The sequence below is a fragment of the Oncorhynchus tshawytscha genome, linkage group LG04, assembly GCF_018296145.1.
Source record: "Oncorhynchus tshawytscha isolate Ot180627B linkage group LG04, Otsh_v2.0, whole genome shotgun sequence".
Lineage (NCBI taxonomy): Eukaryota > Metazoa > Chordata > Actinopteri > Salmoniformes > Salmonidae > Oncorhynchus > Oncorhynchus tshawytscha.
The window spans coordinates 19,858,344-19,878,298 of record NC_056432.1 but is presented as its reverse complement, the minus strand read 5'-3'; the positions used below and the strand labels follow the sequence as shown (position 1 = coordinate 19,878,298).

The 19,955-nt window shown below is 43.8% G+C and overlaps 1 protein-coding gene across 1 annotated transcript in view; it reads right to left on the bottom strand.

Annotated features, from left to right (window-relative positions):
- trpm3 (transient receptor potential cation channel, subfamily M, member 3) overlaps positions 1–19,955 on the bottom strand; it is a 169,687-nt gene that overhangs the window by 56,927 nt on the left and 92,805 nt on the right. The window contains exons 7-8 of the mRNA XM_042320427.1: positions 8,329–8,503; positions 7,985–8,108 (exon numbers count right to left, since the gene is read on the bottom strand). Of these exons, the coding sequence (XP_042176361.1) occupies positions 7,985–8,108; positions 8,329–8,503 (299 nt within the window). The remainder of the gene's footprint in view (positions 1–7,984; positions 8,109–8,328; positions 8,504–19,955) is intronic.

Below are 19,955 nucleotides of genomic sequence, written 5' to 3'. Positions count from 1 at the left end.
ATAGAAGATGGAGAACAAGCTATGAAGGAAAATACTGTTGTTTTGGTGACTTTAATATTCACATGGAAAAGTCCACAGACCCACTCCAAAAGGCTTTCGGAGCCATCATCGACTCAGTGGGTTTTGTCCAACATGTCTCTGGACATGGATACTCTGGATACTGTCGCAAAGCTAACTAAAAAGCAGCATTCCCCAAGAGAGGATGACTTTCACTTTAGCAGTGATAAATTCATGAACTTCTTTGAGGAAAAGATTATGATTATTAGAAAGCAAATTACGGACTCCTCTTTAAATCTGCGTATTCCTTCAAAGCTCAGTTGTCCTGAGTCTGCACAACTCTCCCAGGACCTAGGATCAAGAGAGACGCTCAAGTGTTTTAGTACTATATCTCTTGACACAATGATGAAAATAATCATGGCATCTAAACCTTCAAGCTGCATACTGGACCCTATTCCAACTAAACTACTGAAAGAGCTGCTTCCTGTGCTTGGCCCTCCTATGTTGAACATAATAAACGGCTCTCTATCCACCGGATGTGTACCAAACTCACTAAAAGTGGCAGTAATAAAGCCTCTCTTGAAAAAGCCAAACCTTGACCCAGAAAATATAAAAAACTATATGCCTATATCGAATCTTCCATTCCTCTCAAAAATTTTAGAAAAGGCTGTTGCGCAGCAACGTACTGCCTTCCTGAAGACAAACAATGTATACGAAATGCTTCAGTCTGGTTTTAGACCCCATCATAGCACTGAGACGGCACTTGTGAAGGTGGTAAATGACATTTTAATGGCATCGGACCGAGGCTCTGCATCTGTCCTCGTGCTCCTAGACCTTAGTGCTGCTTTTGATACCATCGATCACCACATTCTTTTGGAGAGATTGGAAACCCAAATTGGTCTACACGGACAAGTTCTGGCCTGGTTTAGATCTTATCTGTCAGAAAGATATCAGTTTGTCTCTGTGAATGGTTTGTCCTCTGACAAATCAACTGTAAATTTCGTGTTCCTCAAGGTTCCGTTTTGGGACCACTATTGTTTTCACTATATATTTTACCTCTTGGGGATGTTATTCAAAAACATAATGTTAACTTTCACTGCTATGCGGATGACACACAGCTGTACATTTCAATGAAACATGGTGAAACCCCAAAATTGCCCTTGCTAGAAGCATGTGTTTCAGACATAAGGAAGTGGATGGCTGCAAACTTTCTACTTTTAAACTCGGACAAAACAGAGATGCTTGTTCTAGGTCCCAAGAAACAAAGAGATCTTCTGTTGAATCTGACAATTAATCTTAATGGTTGTACAGTCGTCTCAAATAAAACTGTGAAGGACCTCGGCGTTACTCTGGACCCTGATCTCTCTTTTGAAGAACATATCAAGACCATTTCAAGGACAGCTTTTTTCCATCTACGTAACATTGCAAAAATCAGAAACTTTCTGTCCAAAAATGATGCAGAAAAATTATTCCATGCTTTTGTCACTTCTAGGTTAGACTACTGCGATGTTCTACTTTCCGGCTACCCAGATAAAGCACTAAATAAACTTCAGTTAGTACTAAATACGGCTGCTCGAATTCTGACTAGAACCAAAAAATTTGATCATATTACTCCAGTGCTAGCCTCTCTACACTGGCTTCCTGTCAAAGCAAGGGCTGATTTCAAGGTTTTACTGCTAACCTACAAAGCATTACATGGGCTTGCTCCTACCTATCTCTCTGATTTGGTCCTGCCGTACATACCTACACGTATGCTACGGTCACAAGACACAGGCCTCCTAATTGTCCCTAGAATTTCTAAGCAAACAGCTGGAGGCAGGGCTTTCTCCTATAGAGCTCCATTTTTATGGAACGGTCTGCCTACCCATGTCAGAGACGCAAACTCGGTCTCAACCTTTAAGTCCTTACTGAAGACTTATCTCTTCAGTGGGTCATATGATTGAGTGTAGTCTGGCCCAGGAGTGGGAAGGTGAACGGAAAGGCTCTGGAGCAACGAACCGCCCTTGCTGTCTCTGCCTGGCCGGTTCCCCTCTTCCCACTGGGATTCTCTGCCTCTAACCCTATTACAGGGGCTGAGTCACTGGCTTACTGGGGCTCTCTCTTGCCTTCCCTGGAAGGGGTGCGTCACCTGAGTGGGTTGATTCACTGATGTGGTCATCCTGTCTGGGATGGCGCCCCCCCTTGGGTTGTGCCATGGCGGAGTTCTTTGTGGGCTATACTCAGCCTTGTCTCAGGATGGTAAGTTGGTGGTTGAAGATATCCCTCTAGTGGTGTGGGGGCTGTGCTTTGGCAAAGTGGGTGGGGTTATATCCTTCCTGTTTGGCCCTGTCTGGGGGTGTCCTCGGATGGGGTCACAGTGTCTCCTGACCCCTCCTGTCTCAGCCTCCAGTATTTATGCTGCAGTAGTTAATGTGTCGGGGGGCTAGGGTCAGTTTGTTATATTTGGAGTACCTCTCCTGTCCTATTCGGTGTCCTGTGTGAATCTAAGTGTGCGTTCTCTAATTCTCTCTTTCTCTCTCTCTCTCTCTCTCTCTCTCTCTCTCTCTCGGAGGACCTGAGCCCTAGGACCATGCCCCAGGACTACCTGACATGATGACTCCTTGCTGTCCCCAGTCCACCTGACCGTGCTGCTGCTCCAATTTCAACTGTTCTGCCTTATTATTATACGACCATGCTGGTCATTTATGAACATTTGAACATCTTGGCCATGTTCTGTTATAATCTCCACCCGGCACAGCCAGAAGAGGACTGGCCACCCCACATAGCCTGGTTCCTCTCTAGGTTTCTTCCTAGGTTTTGGCCTTTCTAGGGAGTTTTTCCTAGCCACCGTGCTTCTACACCTGCATTGCTTGCTGTTTGGGGTTTTAGGCTGGGTTTCTGTACAGCACTTTGAGATATCAGCTGATGTACGAAGGGCAATATAAATACATTTGATTTGATTTGATTTTGGTGTAGGTACAGCTGACTAGCGCAACATTTTGATTTTGATATTGTAAACAATTATATCCTGATATTTAACTGTATCCATTTTCCCCCTGATCACTTCAATCAGTCAGTCAGTCAGTCAGTCTGTATCAGGGCTGAGGTGTGTGTTTGGTTTAAAACACACACCCCTCAATCAATATGACACACAAAGCAACAGAGAGACGGAAACAACTGTCTTGTGGCTGAAACTGTCTTCATGAAATGTTAATGTGATAAACCAGCCTCAACATAATCAAGTAAAAGCCGGATGAGTCCTCTCATTGCCAGAGAGGCGGAGGAACATTGAGGGCTGGTGGTTCATACTCAGTCATTAATGGGAAATAAACATATAAAGCCTATCCTGCATTTAATTATTCATCTGAGAGAGAAGCCAGTGACACAGAAAAGAGGAGAAACATCTTAGAAAAGGATTCTGCCATAGCCAAGCCCATAATGAAGACCGTGTTGTGGGGGTATGACATATAATAACCCCTTTGAGACTTAAATATAAGAGAGGAGTAATCTACTGAGATATAAAGGACATGCCATTCTTACAAAGGCATCATAGTGGTGTTATCGTCATAGAGACTTATTTTAACGAACAAAGACTCTTTCTTACGCACTGTGGATGACTTGAATTCATATCGTTTTCCAACAGTGGTTCTTTCAGCAGTGTCACTGCGGTGGATTTACCATCACTGACATGGATACGAAAGAGACGGCTGCTAAATGAAGATATGGGAGTGGTGTAGGGCCTGTGAGGGCATTAGCATGTGCAACAGGGGAGGAAGATTGTCAAGCAGAGAGCCAGAGACCTGACGCAGAGCAGGTCTGACACCTCCAGCCGAGAGAGATGGTCGGGTGATTTCCCTACTGCACGGGGAACAGCAAAAGTTTGAAGGGATTCAATGCACAGCGGAAGCCCACTGCTCAGCTCGCTGATGAGTACATGCTTTTTGGAAGACACCCTCACCACCATGAGTCTTTATAAGGAAAAGGAACGAGGTATTCCTGGTAGGAACCATGTGTTTACAAACAGGATTCAGGAACGAACACTCCGAGGCCTGTCAGTTTGATTAATAGGAACGGCGTCGCTCATGCTGGAAAACACGGAGAGAGAGATTGAAACCTCTCGGCTTGCCAGAAGAATAATTCAGGGATAGCATTATAGGGCAGTGCTGGCAGTGGGCCAGCAAGCAGTAATTACCCTGTTCTCAACATGACCCGCTATGGATGTCTACATGGTAGAAGGCTACTAATATGTATCTTAATCTAAACACTGACTAAACGAAAGAGCACCGAACCTGCTGTGTGAAACAGCGTAGATTAGAATGTCATGATGACACGGTAGGCTACAAATCCAAGGGATTCCCAATTATATTCCTTCATGCAAACTCGTTAGTCCCAAGTCATCAGAAATCTTACAGGATTTTCTTGCTCTAGCTTTATACAGCCAACACCACACTACTGTGCTTGGCATTACCCTGCATCAGCCTAAGTCAAGCAAGACCAAGGTGGCAGCACATACAAACCTCCTCAGTATGATCCATTTCATAGAGGACGTACTATAGTAAAGTAGTAGTAGCGTAGGTAGTGGTGCCAGTAGCTAAGGAAGAGGTAGACTCTTTTGTCTATCAGATTTTCTTGGCTCTAAGTTCTCCAGCGACTCCATTCAACTGGGTGTTCTGGAGATGCATCTGAGTGAGCATCAATCACATTGTAAACCCCACAGAGCTCAAAACAATCCACTTACACACCCACATCCGTGACCAGCATCTCTCTTCCTCCCTCCCCCTCCCTCTGTGTGGGAATATGCAGTTCCCTATCTGTGTGTGAGTTTGTCTGTATGGTAGGAAGAAACATGGGATGCACAGTGAAAAGGAGAAACACCAACACAGACACAAAAAGGTTCCTAATCATCACATAAAAATTTGAATATTTTATGGAAAAGGAACAAAGGAGAGACAAAAGAACACACAACAAAATGACACAAAACATTCCAAAATATATATATAGTTTAATTTAAAGAGATTTACAATTACAAAAAAGTAGGACAACAACACATGCAACCATGATTTCAATCTCAAGGTTTGCTTGCAAAGTATGGTGCAGTAGCAACTGCAAATAAGTAAATTGTTTTGCCCCATAGTTTTCAAAGTTAGCTAGCTAGCAATTTTATTCTTGGCAGTTAGTAAAAAAAAGGAGCAACTAGGGTTAAGTGCCTTGCACATCAACAGATTTTTCACCGAGTCAGCTCGGAGATTCAAACCAGTGACTTTTCAGATATTGGCCCCACGCTCTTAACCGCTAGGCTACCTGCCTTTTACATAACATGTGCTCCTACACTGTTTTGCTAGCTACTGTAATGCTGTTTGGTAAAATACAAGTCCTCAATTTGACGAGGTGTCTCCAGTTGTGGTTATGATTCAACGATTGTGATGTAATCGACTTTCCAAACATATTGGGCTTGGAAATGTACCAGAGTGTGCATTTACATGTACCAGAGTGTGCATTTACATGTACCAGAGTGTGCATTTACATGTACCAGAGTGTGCATTTACATGTACCAGAGTATGCATTTACATGTACCAGAGTGTGCATTTACATGTACCAGAGTGTGCATTTACATGTACCAGAGTATGCATTTACATGTACCAGAGTGTGCATTTACATGTACCAGAGTATGCATTTACATGTACCAGAGTGTGCATTTACATGTACCAGAGTGTGCATTTACATGTACCAGAGTGTGCATTTACATGTACCAGAGTGTGCATTTACATGTACCAGAGTGTGCATTTACATGTACCAGAGTATGCATTTTACATGTACCAGAGTGTGCATTTACATGTACCAGAGTGTGCATTTACATGTACCAGAGTATGCATTTACATGTACCAGAGTGTGCATTTACATGTACCAGAGTGTGCATTTACATGTACCAGAGTGTGCATTTACATGTACCAGAGTGTGCATTTACATGTACCAGAGTGTGCATTTGCTTACTGTGGCCGACATTCCATGCACATGACATTATACTTGTGCTTGTGCACTGAACTGGTAAATCAGCTATTGCAAAGCAAAGACGTGTTTGTTCAGTGCATGTGGGCTAATCGAGGCTGAAGTTATCCAGTGACTATTTCATTTCACTATGTATGAGGACAATATAATGTGATTACCATCATCATCCACTTACCATAGAGCATGTGGCATGCCCTGTGAAATGTCACTCTGTGTCAGGGAAAGTGTTGTGATAATATGTATCGTTGTGTGTGTAGCGGGACTGTCTACCAAATATTGAGGATGAGCTCTCTCCACAAGAGACCCTGATCTGAAGAGACCCTGACCTGAAGAGACCCTGATCTGAAGAGACCCTGACCTGAAGAGACCCTGACCCGAAGAGACCCTGATCTGAAGAGACCCTGACCTGAAGAGACCCTGACCCGAAGAGACCCTGATCTGAAGAGACCCTGACCCGAAGAGACCCTGATCTGAAGAGACCCTGATCTGAAGAGACCCTGATCTGAAGAGACCCTGATCTGAAGAGACCCTGACCCGAAGAGACCCTGATCTGAAGAGACCCTGACCTGAAGAGACCCTGACCCGAAGAGACCCTGATCCGAAGAGACCCTGATCTGAAGAGACCCTGACCCGAAGAGACCCTGATCTGAAGAGACCCTGACCTGAAGAGACCCTGACCCGAAGAGACCCTGATCCGAAGAGACCCTGATCTGAAGAGACCCTGACCTGAAGAGACCCTGACCTGAAGAGACCCTGTCACCACCTGAGGGGAAGTTCATTCATGTGACTGACAGCCACTGCTGTGTCTTGCACTTAACACAGCGAGTGGGGTATGTTTTGAATGGATTTTGAATGGTTTTGAATGGATGTGACACTTGCAGGGAGAAAAAATAGAAAGGAAAAGAGAGGAAAACAACCTAAAGCCAAACCAGTTGGTCCTGGACTATGTCAGAGTGCCTTTGAACTCCCAGCCCCTTCACAGCCCTGATCACCTAGATACTTGTTGAGATTTGAAAGGTTTGGACATGTGTGTGACAAAAATATGACAAAAAAAGCATATTAGGGGGCAGGGTGGAGCTATTACCATGTCTCATCCTCTCAGATCTCCACGAGTTTCAAGGGGGTAGGAGTTAGGGATTAAAGGGGTTGTTTTGGACAGCGTAGGCGGTAAAGGGGTTGTATTGGACAGTGTAGGGGGTAAAGGGGTTGTTTTGGACAGTGTAGGGGTTAAATGGGTTGTTTCTGAACAGTGTAGGGGTTAAATGGGTTGTTTTGGACAGTGTAGGGGGTAAATGGGTTGTTTTGGACAGTGTGGGGTAGGGTTGTTTTGGACAGTGTAAAAGGGGTTGTTTTGGACAGTGTAGGGGTTAAATGGGTTGTTTTGGACAGTGTAGGGGGTAAATGGGTTGTTTTGGACAGTAAAGGGGGTAAAGGGGATGTTTTGGACAGTGTAGGGGGTAAAGGGGTTGTTTTGGACAGTGTAGGGGGTAAATGGGTTGTTTTGGAAGTGTAGGGGTTTGTTTTGGAGGGAAATGGGTTGTTTTGGACAGTGTAGGGTAAAGGGGTTGTTTTGGACAGTGTAGGGGGTAAAGGGGTTGTTTTTGGACAGTGTAGGGGGGGGTAAAGGGGTTGTTTTGGACAGTGTGTAGGGGTAAAGGGGTTGTTTTGGACAGTGTAGGGGTTAAAGGGGTTGTTTGGACAGTTTAGGGGTAGGGGTTGTTTCTGGACTGTGGGGTTGTTTGGAGTTTAGGGGTAGGGGTTGTTTCTGGACAGTGTAGGGGGTAGGGGGTTGTTTCTGGACAGTGTAGGGGGTTTCTGGACAGTGTAGGGGTTGTTTCTGGACAGTTTAGGGGTAGGGTATAAGGGGTAGGAGCTAAATGGGTTTTCCTTCTGCTTACATCTAATACTTCTAAATCTCAGTTTTTTTCTCCTTAATAATCCCCATCACACTGGGGGGGGGGTATGTTTCCATGGTGACTCGTGAGCAAGTTTGAACACTCACCAACTCCTTCTTCTTCATGCATTCCATGAGGATGATGAAGAGGTGTTGGGCTTGGGTCCGGCTGTACGTGAATGTCTTCTGTATGGTCACCAGCAACTGGTCCCTCAGAGTCTCATTTATGATCCTGATGAGAAGGAGGGATAGGGAGAAGGATAAGTGTAAAAGAGACCTGGAGCCAAAACTTAAATTCAGGTTTTAAAATTGAAGTGCTAACATTTAGCATAAGTATTAGGACTGTATTTGGGAAACACTAAAAATGCATCTTACTATACAGATATTTGGAACGGTTTCTGCATCCCCGGCAATACAGTAGCAAACCTGTGTATCTGATATGTGACACGTACCCTCCCTCCTCGGAGTACTTGTGTCCAAATGCCAGGATGTCTGAGGCACGCCCGCTCCCGTCACACACCACCACGGGGACAGGCGGAGTGTCCCTCAGGTACTCCAACACGATGGAGATCACATTAGGACCCCCCTCCACTATCAGAGCCACCACCGGCACTCCCTGACCAATACCTACAGAGAGAGGGAAGAGGAAGGGCGGAGGACGGGGTAGAGAGAGAGTGATAGAGAGAGCGAGAGAGAGCAAGAGAGAGAGAGAGCGAGAGATAAAGAGAGAGAGAGAGAGAGAGAGAGAGAAAGGGGAGGAAGGGGAGAAGAGAGAGGTGTGACTGACAACATTTCAACGGGGTCCATGTTGCGTGCTGTTCCCCGATTCAACAAGTGCCCCTATATCTCACCTCTCAATTAAAATAGAACTGCAACCAACAGAGAAATCTGGGACACACGTTAAAAATAGTCGGCAGCACACTGGTGTGTCTTGATTCTGAGAGAGTTTCCTATTTCGCTGTGTTTTTCTGAGAAGTTAACGAAAGCACAGATCCACACTGAGCCGCATAGAAGCCCTGGAGCGAGCACCCTCCTGCTGCACAGAGGGAGAGCCTCATGCTGGCTAATCAGAAGCTATTAACAGTTATTAGAGGTAATTAACAGGTGGGTTCTGGTGCTCACACACAGGCCTGCCTGGGATAATGGACATGGAAAGAGAAAGGATGCAGCCCTACAGTACCAAACCCTCACAAGGACGCCCAGTTCCTTTGTCACTGCTTCTCTCTTTCTGTCTCTGTCTCCCACTCTCTTTCTCTCGCTCCAACCTACTCTCCGTCACTGTCTCTCCCTCTCTCCCACTCCCACCCACTCTTACTCTCTCTCTGTCACTCTCTCCTTCTCTCTCTCCCTCCGTCACCGTTTCTCCCTCTCTCCCACTCCCACCCACTCTTAATCTCTCTCTGTCACTCTCTCCTTCTCTCTCTCCCTCTCCCTCTCCCTCTGTCTCTCTCTCTCTCTCTCCCCCCTTTCTCTTTCACTTGCTCTCTGTCACTCTCTCTCTCTCTCTCTCTTTCTCCCTCTCTCTCTTTCTCCCTCTCTGTCACTCTCTCTATCTCTCATTTGGCTGCCACTGATCAGTGTTTTGACTCAAATTTAAAAGCTGTGTCCTGCCAGATCCTCCCTCCCATCCTAGCCTTCATAATTTCACTGGGGATAGGTGGGCCAAAGACTCAGGGCCCGCTCACACACGTGCCATCATTGTGTCTCGCTTGCTACAGGCACAGTTACATAAAGAAGGACCTATTTTAGGGCCTTGTCTACTTCAAAGCCCAGAACACCAGCACATTGTCAGACAGAGGAGAATAAGAACAGAGGAGTGATAGTCTTCTCTTTTCATATCGGTTTTATTTGACTTCTTCTGTTAGTCTTCACCTCTGCATGTGTCACAATAATGGCTGCTTTGCTTTGGCGGTCATCTCCAGAACCTGAAGGTATTACACTCCAATTGAAAGACGCCAGCGGGCAGATGAGGAAGGGAAAGCACAGCTGTGTCGTTGCTAATTGGCTAGACAGAGAGAAAGAGAGCGCATGGTAGTGGTGAGTGCGGGTCAGCTGTTTGTTCACCCGCACCCGTCTGCAATTGCTAATAACCCATCCGCAACCACCCCAATATACTTGATAAAGTGAAACTCTGAGGCCAGCACACGACCCTAACCCGCTAATATAGAAGATGTGCTACAGTCAAGAGATTTAGAAATGCTTCTGCTTCTAATTTCCAACTTTTTGGTAGGCTATTTGTAAGTCAACTTGTCTATAATTAGATACACACAGCTTCTCTTCTGTTACTATATGTGGCCCTAGAAGACTAAATAAACCCTTCCTCACCAGAATAATGTCATAAAACAATAGAATTATTTATTTATTTAGGGAAAACCCAATTAGACCACAATCTCATTCCCAAGGGCGCCCTGATCACAGCAATACAACAACCAATAGTTTCATGCCCTGTTCTGTTTCACCTGTCCTTTTGATTGTCTCCACCCCTTCCAGGTGTCACTTATTTTCCCCAGTGTATTTTCCCTGTGTTTCCTGTCTCTCTGTGCCAGTTCGTCTTGTATGTTCAAGTCAACCAGCGTGTTTTTCCCGTGCTCCTGCTTTTCTATTCTCTTTTACTAGTCCTCCCGGTTTTGACCTTTGCCTGTTTTTCTGGACTCCATTCCCGCCTGCCTGACCAATCTGCCTGCCCTGACCTCGAGCCTGCCTGACCATTCTGCCTGCCCTGACCTCGAGCCTGCCTGCCATTCTGTACCTCTGGAACTCTGAACTGGTTTTGACCTTTTGCCTGTCCACGACCATTCTCTTGCCTACCCCTTTTGGATTGTTAATAAACATCTTGAACTCTAACCATCTGCCTCCTGTGTCTGCATCTGGGTCTCACCTTGTGCCTTTCTAATAGAATGTCAAATAAAACAGCAATCAATAGAAAACAACATTTAACAAAAACAGTTACATTCCTCTGCTACTAGGTCCTCAATCAAAACTCTGAACTGCCCGAGCGGCACCAGAACATCTAATTGTAATGAGTCTATAAATTGTCCCAGCAGTGAGGCGCATTAAAACTAAAAGCAGATTTACCTAATTCGGTAGAGTCCCAAGGAACCTCAAGAGTTAACCAACTCTGTGAATGGGTTTGGTAAATCATGTTTTTATACTTCAACAACGAAGTGAAGTCAGAAGCTTGTATAGTAGAGCTTTGTAAACAAAAAGGGAATAATGAAGTGATCTCCGGGAATTCAATGAGGACAAGCCAACCTTTTGAGACAGGATGCAGTGATGAGTATTAAAACTGTCACATGTGATAAAGCGAAGGGCACTATGGTAGACAGCATCCATGGGTTTAAGAGCAGTGGCTGCTGCATTCTGGTAAATTGTTTCACCATAGTCAAGTACTGGCAGAAAAGTTGACTGTACAATCTGCTTCCTGCTGTTTAGGGAGAAGCAAGATCTATTTTTAAAAAATAAGCCCATTTTAAATCTTAATATAGCTTTTAACTAGCTCATCAGTATGTTTTTGTTTATGCTAAATCTTTGTCAATCCCAAAGCCCACATATTTCTTGGTGGGAACCTGATCGATGGGACAACCATTGAATTAACACATATGTAGTCCACCTGATTATTTATTTTTTTGCGAGAATTTGAGAACAACATATTTCGTTTTTCCCACATTAAGTGCAAGTTATAAAATTGAATGCTTCAATCTAGTTGACATCAGGAAAGTTTTCTGTCATCTCTACTTCTTTTGTGGAGAAAAGATGTTTAGGGACCGGGGAGAAAATGCAATAACTCTAAAGATAACAGGAAAGATTTTCTGTGCAAAATGTCCAAATGACATCAGTTTGACCAGTTGTAAGGAAATAGAAAGCAGTGAGAAAATGACCCAAAATGTTTTCTGATAAGATTTCAGTTCAGTTTGGATGCATAATTTATATGGTTGAAATAATATCAGCTTTTATGATACTGATAAATATAGCCCCTCTACATATGGTATCTAACTGCGCATTCGCATTCCCTCAAGATGCTGAAAGAAATAACTCATATTTCTCCGCTTCTGTTCCTGAGTCAAAATGTACAGTAGCCTACAATTTGTTGTATCATTTACCAGCAAGAAATGCAAAATTCTGCAGGAGTAAATATTGAAGGTGCAATATGCAGAAATTGCTATGCCATTTCTTAGTTGCTAACATTCTAATAGTTTGCATAATTTCTGTTTATGTAGAGAATCATTGTACCATCTGAACCGCTGTGAAATAGATTTTCAATAACCCAAAATATTGTCATTTCAGCTGTTTGATGCTGGTGTACAACACCAAAAGTCAAAGATGCAAAAGTGAAACGTATGAATGGGAAACAGAAATAGCCACATAGAACAGATCTACCACATCTTAGACTTGCTTTCAATGAGAATGATAGATATATAACTCCCATTTCTATGTGTATTTTGTCAGTAGCCCAAAAAGTAAAATATTGCAACTTTAAGGCTATGTGAGAGGTTATAACCCATCTGAACAATAGGCTACAGTTCCCTTAACGTGCCATAGGCCTATTTGAAGTTCCCGTCTTGAGACTGTCAAATTTGTATAGCGCCTCACAATCATCACACATAACATAGTCGGCACTGCCATCATCCTCTTTTACCACTTCACCAAACATGACTTTTCTGGCCCTCCCTTCTCTTTATTTTCAACTCTCCATTTCACAGCTTTTCTCTTTTTGAATTAAACCCCGACATTGTCCTTTCTGCCACAGTGGATCGACGATAACCTTATCTGCCTGATCCCAGCATTTGGTGATTGGTGTGTAGGCTATTTGGCACACATAGATTTAGGCCCTGAATCTTAGGCTTACGCACCAATGCCAAGTAACCAAGTAAAATAATGGAAGATAAACCTATGTAGCCTATAGATATAACTTGCACAAGAATTATACATTTATGGATTTTTTTAAGGTATTGTTTTTTCTTTATTCAACACACCCACCCGCCATCCACACAATATTTTGTGACCCTAACCTAACCCAACTGCGGATATAGCTGCGGGGACTGAGGGATATGAGTCAACCCGCCCATCACTAGAGCGTGGTACCTGCATATGCCACATTACACAACACAATCAAAGAGCAGGAGTAGACTGCACTCACAGTACGTGTGGTCTTAAAGCCAGTTCATATGTCTGAGGGATAGAGCAAGATTTGTGTAACTGGCAATGCTGACAGTTCTGCAAGTTGCTTTAGATAAAAGCGGTCTGCTAAATGACCATGTTATATTGTTATTATATGAATATCTATGGTCTCTCAGGTAGAGTGGGGACCTCAGATTGAGCATTCATTCTTAAATCACATCACATTGGAAACAGATAAAAAGTTAGCTTTGTGCTCTTTGCTGTGTAGGGTTGAAAATATTTGAAAATAGCCTTACAAAATGGACCAAATGCTAATTTTTTTTTTTTTAAAGAACAAATCTGCCATAGCTGTATGGGGAGATGGAATCCATTTTTTTGATGAGATTACTCTCGAGTCTATAGAGTGGATCGTTGTGCTTTGCAAGACGAGTCATTGTCAGCACACACTGTATTTCACTGCCCCTCTGATCAAGTTTCCACAACAGCTCACAGTCATGTTGATGAAATAACACCAGGGCATTTAGAACCGGACATTGAATAGATTCCATTACAAATGCCAGTACCCCATCAATAATGGATAATAAATCACATGTTCACTACCATCCGGTTTATATAAGAGAAATCCTTTGGGGTTTTCCGTATCAGATTAGTGGAGGCTTTACTAGTGATAGGTCAGAGTAGCTCGTAACTGGAGCAGATCGATCCCTTCCTCTCTTTGAACACTCTCCACACACCCACCTCTATGTATCTACTGTCTTCCCTCTCTCTCTCTGACGTCTATGGCCCCTGCTCACAGCTCTTGAGAGAGAGAGAGAGAGAGAGACAGCCCAGAAGAGGGGAGGAGGAGAGTAAAAGTGCGAGCCTCACCAGCCCCCAATATCTATCTTTAGTCCGGGAGAGAGGGGGGGAGGGTTGTGAGGGGGACACATGTAACATGATTAAACGGACCTCATTATGGAGCCGTTGACTCACCCAGAGAAACATTAGCAAGGCTGGAGGAGGTTTCTCTATGTGGGTCGTTTTCACACATCTAGGCCTTCCCTCGGCATCCACACTGCACTCGCTAGCACCTATTTCCCCAGAGTGGACTGGCAAATTGGAGCTGTGAAAGTATTAAGACATGAAAGGTAGAGAAGAGAAGGTCAGAGGCAGATGTAAAGGGCCGATTCTACAACGCCACCGCTCCATTTCGATTAGTTATGTCTCTGTCACACTTTGACTTTCCTTGTTCTTCTGTTCTCTTCTGAATATAATCCATTCGTTTCTATTTTTGCGTTGGGTAGGCGCTGCAGTTGAGATTAGATAATTAGTTGGGTTGGGGGACACTTTCAGAGGAATAGGGATAAGATGGGTGAGAGTGTCAAAGGGCTACAGAATTAATTTGAACCCAAGCCAACACAGGTATGGCTGTTAGTGGAGGTGGTGGCACTAACCGCTAGAACACCAGATTGTGGGACATTGTCTACTGGAAAATGACACCCATTATAAATATTGGGGAAGCAACTCTGAAAATATAGTTTGCAAGCTACCAATTACTTCACTAAAGCTACCCTTAAGAAAAATTTAGTTTACTGTACTTAATTAAAAACTACTTTGTGAAAGATTATCATATGTAAATCTGAAATGTCATAGACTACAAATTGCAAAATGTATTTAGTCTATTAAACACAAAAACTATGTTTCAAGTAATAATTAGGCAGGTCTGATGCCAATTATTGCCTACTTCACCCATGTTTTATTTTTAGCAAAAAAGTCATAATAGTTAGCCACACAACTACTGTACATATTTAAAAAGTAATTAAGTACTAAAAATAATTCCCATATTAGAATTGATTTAAACTACCACCAAGATAAAGCAAAATGCAGTTAAATTACTAGTTGACCTACATGTAGTTCACTACTCCCCAATACATGGGTACACAGCAGCTTCCCTACTGATTTACCTGGCTGTCTCAGAGTTTCAGAGACAGTATCTCTCTCTCTCTCTCTCTCTCTCTCTCTCTCTCTCTCTCTCTCTCTCTCTCTCTCTCTCTCTCAAGCACGGCAATTCCACCATGACAGGTGACAGGTGGTCGTTCACTCACCTCTCCCTAACCCTGTGCTATCAAACTCAATTACCTGCCAGGCCAGTACGCATGATTTTGTTCCAGCACTAGCATACCACATGGAACGAATCAAAGAAGTTGTCTATTAAAGATCATGATTGGTTGATTAGTTATATGGGTTGTATTAGTGCTGGGTTGAATATCCAGTCCCTCCAGTATCTGAGTTTGAGTCCACTGTTCTAACCACTCCAATCATCACTTCCTCTACTGTCCCTCCCTTTTAATAATTAATCAGTCCTGTGCAGTGTTTCCTCTGGAAAAAATGTGTAGCAGTGGGGGGGAAAGGTCGTGGAGGGGGCTGAATGGGGGGTCCCTCCTAGACTTCTTATGTAGAAGGACTGTGCAAGGTCCATAGCCTATGCATGGTCCATATGATCAGATATGCTATTAGCAATAAACATTGGCACCTGTAGCCCAACTGATGCAGCAAAGTGCAAATAAATAGGCTGAAGCATGGAGTTGCTTATCTACATTTACCCTATTGGGCTAATCATTAGCTAGAGACCAAACAGATCCCAAATGTGATCTTTTGACTAGTTACAACCAGGAATACAACTTCCCCGAATTGGATCCTTTGTTTGTACTCCCCTGGGGAATTGAACTGATTCCAGAGGCTGACCCAAAACATCGCCGGCGGGGAAGAGGTACACGGAGTGGACTTCTAGTCCGACTCAGGAGACCTGCACACCGCCCACCTCTTCCGAGTATATTACTCGCTAATGTTCCGTCTCTGGATAAAAGCTGAGGGCGAGTTACCCCGACCTAGAATACCTCACAATCAAATGCCGACTGTATTACCTCCCAAGATAATTTTCTTCGGTTATAGTCACAGCCGTGTATATTCCCCCAAGCCGATACCATGACGGCCCTCAAAGAACTTCACTGGACTATATGCAAACTGGGGATTTTAACAAAGCAAATGAGGAAAACATTATTAAAGTTCTATCCAAATACTGACTGCAGTAGTCACGCTGCTAAAACACTCGACCACTGCTACTCCAACTTCCGGGATGCCTACAAGGCCCTCCTCGGCCCACCCTCCCTCACGACTCCATTTTGCTCCTCCCTTCCTATTTGCAGAAAGGCAAACAGGAAGTACCCGTGCTAAGGACTATTCAATACTGGTCTAACCAATGGGAATCCACGCTTCAAGATTGTTTTGATCAGGGTAGCCTCCGAGAATAACATTGACGAAAATACGGATACGGTGACTGAGTTTATCAGGAACTGTATAGGAAACGTTATACCCACTATGACTATTAAAACCTACCCTAACCAGAAACCGTGGATAGATAGCAGCATTCGCGCAAAACTGAAAGCACGAAACACCGCATTTAACCATGTCAAGGTGACTGGGAATATAGCAGTGTAGTTATTCTCTCTGTAAGGCAATCAAACAGGCAAAATGTCAGTATAGAGACAAAGTGGAGTCGCAATTCAATGGCTCAGACACAAGACGTATGTGGCAGGGTCTACAGACAATCATGGACTACAAAAGGAAAACCAGCCACGTCACAGACACCAACGTCTTGCTTCCAGACAAGCTAAACACCTTATTTTGAGGACAACACAGCGCCACGAATGCGACACGGTACCAAGAACTGTGGGCTCTCCTTCTCGACGTGAGTAAAACATTTAAACGTGTTAACCCACGCAAGGCTCAGACGACATCCCTAGCCACGTCCTCAGAGCATGCGCAGACCAGCTGGCTGGTTTGTTTACTAACATATTCAATCTCTCCCTATTCAAGTCTGCTGTCCCCACATGCTTCAAGATGACCACCATTGTTTCTGTACCCAAGAAAGCAAAGGTAACTGAACTAGTTTTGCGCGAATGCTGCTATCTATCCATGGTTTCTGGTTAGGGTAGGTTTTAATAGACGCTGTGTGTACAACATCACTGATGAACTTGCTAATAAACTCGCTCACCGAATCAGCGTATTCATCAATGTTATTGTCCAACGCTATGCGAACATATCCCAGTCCACGTGATCGTAGCAATCTTGAAGGTTGGAATTCGATTGGTCGGACCAGCGTTGAACAGACCCGAGCACGGGCGCTTCCTGTTTTAGTTTCTGTTTATAGGCTGGGTGCAACATAATGGAGTCATGGTCAGATTTTCCGAAAGGAGGGCGGGGGAGGGCTTTATATGCTTCGCGGAAGTTAGAATAACAATGATCCAGGGTTTTGCCAGCCCGGGTCGCGCATTCGATATGCTGATAACATTTAGGGAGCCTTGTTTTCAAAATCCCCAGTAACAATAAATTCAGCCTCAGATATGTAGTTTCCAGTTTATATAGAGTCAAATTAAGTTATTTCAGGGCCGTTGATGTGTCTGCTTGGGGGGGGGGGATATACACGACTGTGATTATGATCAAAGAGAATTCTCTTGGTAGATAATGCGGTCGGCATTTGATTCTAAGGAATTCTAGGTCAGGTGAACAAAAGGACTTGAGTTCCTGTATGCTGTTCTGATCACAACACGTCTCGTTAATCATAAGGCATACACCCCCGCCCTTCTTCTTACCAGAAATATGTTTGTTTCTGTCTGCGCGATGCGTGAAGAAGCCAGGTGGCTGTACCGAGTCTGATGACGTATCCCGAGTGAGTCATGTTTCCGTGAAACAAAGAACGTTACAATCTCTGATGTCTCTCTGGAAGGCAACCCTTGCTCGGATTTCGTCTACCTTGTTGTCAAGAGACTGGACATTGGCGAGTAGTATGCTCGGGAGCGTTGCTCGATGTACCCGTCTACGGAGCCTGACCAGAAGACCGCTCCGTCTCCCCCTTCTGCGGCCGTGGTTTTGGGTCGCCGGCTGGGATCCGATCCATTGTCCTGGGTGGTGGACCAAACAGGGGATCCGCTTCGGGAAAGTCGTATTCCTGGTCGTAATGTTGGTGAGTTGACGTTGCTCTTATGTCCAATAGTTCCTCCCGACTGTATGTAATGAAACCTAATATTTCCTGGGGTAACAATGTAAAAAAAAACTAAATACTGCATAGTTTCCTATGAACTTGAAGCGAGGCGGCCATCTCTGTCGGCGCCGGAAGTGTAAATGTAATAAGTCAGGGAGATACTGTATACTTTAGCTAAGAAAGTAATACTAAGTGTATGTTGTGCAGTAAGCTGTTAGTAGCCCATGTGTCTCACCCTAAGAATTTGATCCCTCTCCCCCTCAGAACTTAGCCTACTGTTCTGACTTAGAGGTGCACATGTAGCCTATTTTAGAGAAATGTCATCATTGAATATTGTAAGAGACTTCATTATATGCCCCCGTTATTTATCCTACAGTTCTGACTTGGTGTACAGGGAGAATGCTGTAAGTCTGTCGCTGTACATTTCAAATGTAGCTTAATGTCTTAATCGAAATTATGGATTGCCTCCTATCCGCTCATCGATAACTTATGCCATAGTTTGTAAATCTCAATTGTTACAATATATCGCTTATATAGGTCTATCTCATTAGTATCTTATTCACCATCTTAGGCAAAGTTGGAATTCTGCATTTCATTGTTTTGCTTACTTTGTGTATTATAATTAGCTCATGTGCTTTTCTCCATGTTGTTGAGTCTGTAACCATGTTTGCCGGTGACAGTCTCTTTTATATATTTTATAAATTACAGTAGGGTAATAGACCCATGTAATTCCACTTGATATTGCGAGAGTTGTTTTGTTTGTGCAATGCGCTGTCTGTGCATCGGTATATTGTCTATAAAAGTGGATCCTCGTGATTTAATTTTGCTTCCTTTTTAGGCCACATCGGCCTAGTAAATACTTCACATGGTAGGCTAACTCTCTCTCTCTCTCTGCCTGTCTCTCTGTCTGTCTGTCTCTGTCTCTCTCTCTCCTCAAAGAATAGTAAAGTTATGGCCTCAACATCTTGCTGAATTGATCTGAACTAACATCTATCTGAATTGATGTCAGTGTCCATTTTGAAAGTGCTGAACAAATAGTCCCAACTCATCACAGCTTGTTAGCTTGCACTTGCTTATACTTACAGCTAAGTGTTGATTATATAAGAACAAACATTGTGAATTTACTGAACATAAATGTAATGATGTTTGTGTATGGTTCAAAAGTCAAAATTCCTTACTAATGAAGAAGAATGTGGTTCTTATCAAGTTACACAAATCGACAGAGTCAGTAGAAACCACATTTACTAAAGCAAGTCAGCCATATAAGCTGTGGTTTTTAAAAAGGCAGTTTAGTGTTATGTTTTTTTGCTGGCATGCATCTAAAACAAATTGGTTGAGTTGCCGCACCAAGATTTACATGCTAAAATCGCCATTATGCAGAGGAAAAGTAAATGTGGACTTTTCTAGCAGCTTCAAAGTGCACCTCAGCAGAAATATTTTTGAATCTTCCTTATTTTTTTCACTGGTGGCAATGATTTTGCCCTTGGCCCAGCGCCACAGCAAAATGAGTGTGGCGGAAACACTGGTCCTGTGGGTCCCAGCTGAGGTCAGGGCTTCATAGCATTTGATTAGAATCCAATTCCTGCATGGGCCATTTCTCATACTTTACATATGACTGTGATTAAAAATGGTATAGATACCCCCCCCACACCTAAAAACAGACAGAGAACCCCCCCCCACACACACACACACACACACACCTTAGTGCTGACGAGAGAGTAGGTGAAGGCTACATGAAGAGAAAAGGATCCCTCTTTCTCTCTCCGTCCTCTCGTATATTCTCATCCTCCTATTCAGAAGAGACCCCTCAAGGTAACCTCATCGCCTCTCTTTCCACTTCGTCTCTCATTCCCTTTCCCTCTCTGAGACTAGTGCATTACCACACACAGCAGAGAGCTATGACCGTCACCTGAGGCCGTCTGCTGTCTCACTCTTCTATCT